This window comes from Pinus tabuliformis, chromosome 9 (assembly GCF_031772625.1).
Source record: "Pinus tabuliformis cultivar Carrire ecotype Pingquan chromosome 9, CPIR1, whole genome shotgun sequence".
NCBI classification, from domain to species: domain Eukaryota; kingdom Viridiplantae; phylum Streptophyta; class Pinopsida; order Pinales; family Pinaceae; genus Pinus; species Pinus tabuliformis.
Window position 1 is genome coordinate 519,792,840 of NC_142307.1, and position 2,685 is coordinate 519,795,524.

General features: G+C 38.2%; 1 protein-coding gene across 1 annotated transcript; it reads right to left on the reverse strand.

Annotated features, from left to right (window-relative positions):
- Positions 1-876: 876 nt before the first annotated feature.
- On the reverse strand, positions 877-2,448 carry LOC149149488 (golgin candidate 6-like). Its single transcript, XM_089440806.1, has 2 exons — positions 1,977-2,448; positions 877-1,862 (listed from the first exon to the last, which is right to left on the reverse strand). Exons 1-2 carry the CDS (start codon positions 2,406-2,408, stop codon positions 1,269-1,271), a joined length of 1,026 nt encoding a protein of 341 aa, XP_089296932.1. The 5' UTR covers positions 2,409-2,448; the 3' UTR covers positions 877-1,268.
- Positions 2,449-2,685: the final 237 nt, after the last annotated feature.

A 2,685-nucleotide genomic window follows, 5' to 3' on the forward strand; every position in this document is an offset into this window, starting at 1 on the left:
TGAATTACTATTACTGGAACTTATAATATTGTTTAAAAACTACACAGTAGTTTGATAAGAAATGAAACAGGATAATTGATAAAATGCAATATCCTTAATACATATATCAACCTGCCATCATAAAGATCAACAATAGCTGAGCATTTGTGCAACCAACAAAGACCATGATAGAAAAATGTCAGTATTTAGTCAACTCAATATGCAACACTTGTGAAAAATTGAAGCCTCCCAAGTTAAAAACAGGCTATGAAAGCCCTCAAGTGGTTTGTCTTGACTTCATAAGTTCTGCATCATAACATTCAGATAAAACTTAACAAGTCTAAAGATGCCTGAACAATGTAAATATGTTTCTTGAGATCTTGAGCTCTGCATCATAAATATGCCTAGAAAAGCCTAGAGTTTTTAATTTCTGCATTAGATATGTTTCTAAATTTGAACAACTTTGGTAGCTTCAAGGTCTTTGTAACCTTTCATCCTCAAAGCATACTTCCCTCAAAATTTTAGCCAAATTTGATGATATAAGACACCATTCAAAGAGAATGAATAAATTACTATTACTAAAACTTACAGATTTTCTTAAAATTTACACAATCGGTTGATAAGAAAAGAAACGCAATAATTGATAAAATGCAATATTTTTAATACAGATATCAGATTCCCATCATAATGATCAACAGCAGCAGAGCAATTATGCACCCAAGACCAGGGAAGGAAATTGGCAGTATTTAGTCAACTCAATATGCAATACTTCTGAAAATATTAAAGCTTCCCAAGTTAGAAATATGCTATGAAAGCCCACAAGTAATTTGTCTGGAGTTCCGCATCATAACAGTGAAATAAATCAAAACAAGCCTAGAAATGCCTGAACAACAAATATGGTACATAATTAATCATCTTGTTTACTGAATTTTTATATTTACAAAAGTGAACTCAAGTCAGAGTCATACAAGTTGGCGAAACCCTTTGGATGAATTGAATTCGCCAAATTAATTCTGGCCTCACTGAAAACTTGCATATGTGAAAGCCAGTCCCATGATAAAGACGGGTTAAGGATGCAAGGAACCTTCTGTAATTAATATTTCTAAATATGTTCCCAATAAATGACATACCTCATGTACAAGAATTTGAAACATAATCTTGAGTCTAATTAAAGTATCAATTGCTTCATTCATTCGACTTGCAACAGTTCGAGAAGCTTCATACAGAATTTTAATTTTTATCCACCACAAGCAACTTACATGAGCGAGAGAAAATGAGCCAAAAATTTCTTACTCATCTTCATTTTCATCCTCATCATCACCTTGAACTTCACCTTCGTCTCCAATTCCTTCAAGCAGGGCATCAACGTCCTCCCCTAATTCTGCTAGCCTTGAACTAAGCTTCTCCACCTTGCTTTGCTCTTGGCCAAGGCAAACCAGTAAATCATTCAATTCTACTTCACTCTCCTTTTGTGCCTCTTGTCTTCCCTGTTCACGAATCGCTTCCAAATCTGGCAGTGTGGATGCATCACCACCTCTCATACTCTTCACTTCCAGCTCAAGGTGATAGTTGGCTTGCTCCAGACTATTGTATGCATCAGACAGACTTTTCAAATCTGCTTCATATTTCCCAGCAAGTTGCTTGTAAGTTGAAATCTCAGCCTCACATTTCATTTTTTCAGCTTTCAGTGTTTCAATTCTATTCAGAGATTCTTGAAGTTCTTGCCGAAGATTATCAGCTTCAATTCTTGAAGAGATTCCATTTATTGCTTGCACTTTGCTGTCATTTCCTTTTATATATGAGTTTGAATCATTGGTAAATGCAATGCCCCCTCTTGTCTTTGCAAGGTCATCAGCCAAAGCAGCATTGCGGCCAAGAAGATCCTGGAGAAACAGATGACCCAAACAGCAAAATATGAAGAAATTAAAGCATCACGAGTGTGTATGTATATATATATATATATAAATGGTTCTTGAAAAATGTTTCGAAGTATTCACCTGCATCTCATGGCATTGCTTTTCCACAAAAGACTTTATGCGGACAATATAATCACTGTCACTTTCTCCATCATTTTGTTCCATGTTTGCTGGAATGATTGCGACCTTGCTTTTTGGACGGCTAAAGAGCTCCACAATCTGTTCCCTTACTACAGGCTCCAAGTGTTTAATAAAGTTAATAAATGCTGCATCATAAAATGAAGTCAACAAAGGGTCAAGGTTACTTTTTTCACTTTCTGGAGTATCGGAAATTTGTTGCCTATCTTGTACATCTGAAATGCTGATAGCTTCAGCAGCTGTTGATCTTGTCAATGGTTTTGGTAGCCTTGATGCAGAAGCTGCTGAGACAAACAACGGACTTTTCTGCATTTCCTCCCATATGTGGAAATAAGCTGTGAGTCCAATCCTTTGGCTGATTGCATCAAGTATCATGAAGGCATTTTTGTTGTCCTCAGTGGCTTTGTTGAATACAATACACTCTTAACAGCAGCCAGGCCAGCGACATGAACACTTGCTGCAGAGCCATTGCTTGAAATTAATTCTATCATATATGTTAGATGTGCAGGTGAATCAAGAAAGCAGGGCCTCCGCCCCTGACCGCGCCGCCGCGGGCCGCCCGGGGCGGAGCGGAATCGACGCTCCGCCCCAGGGCGGCGCGGGCCGGGGCGGAGGGCCTATGGTTTTGGTAGCCTTGATGCAGAAGCTGCTG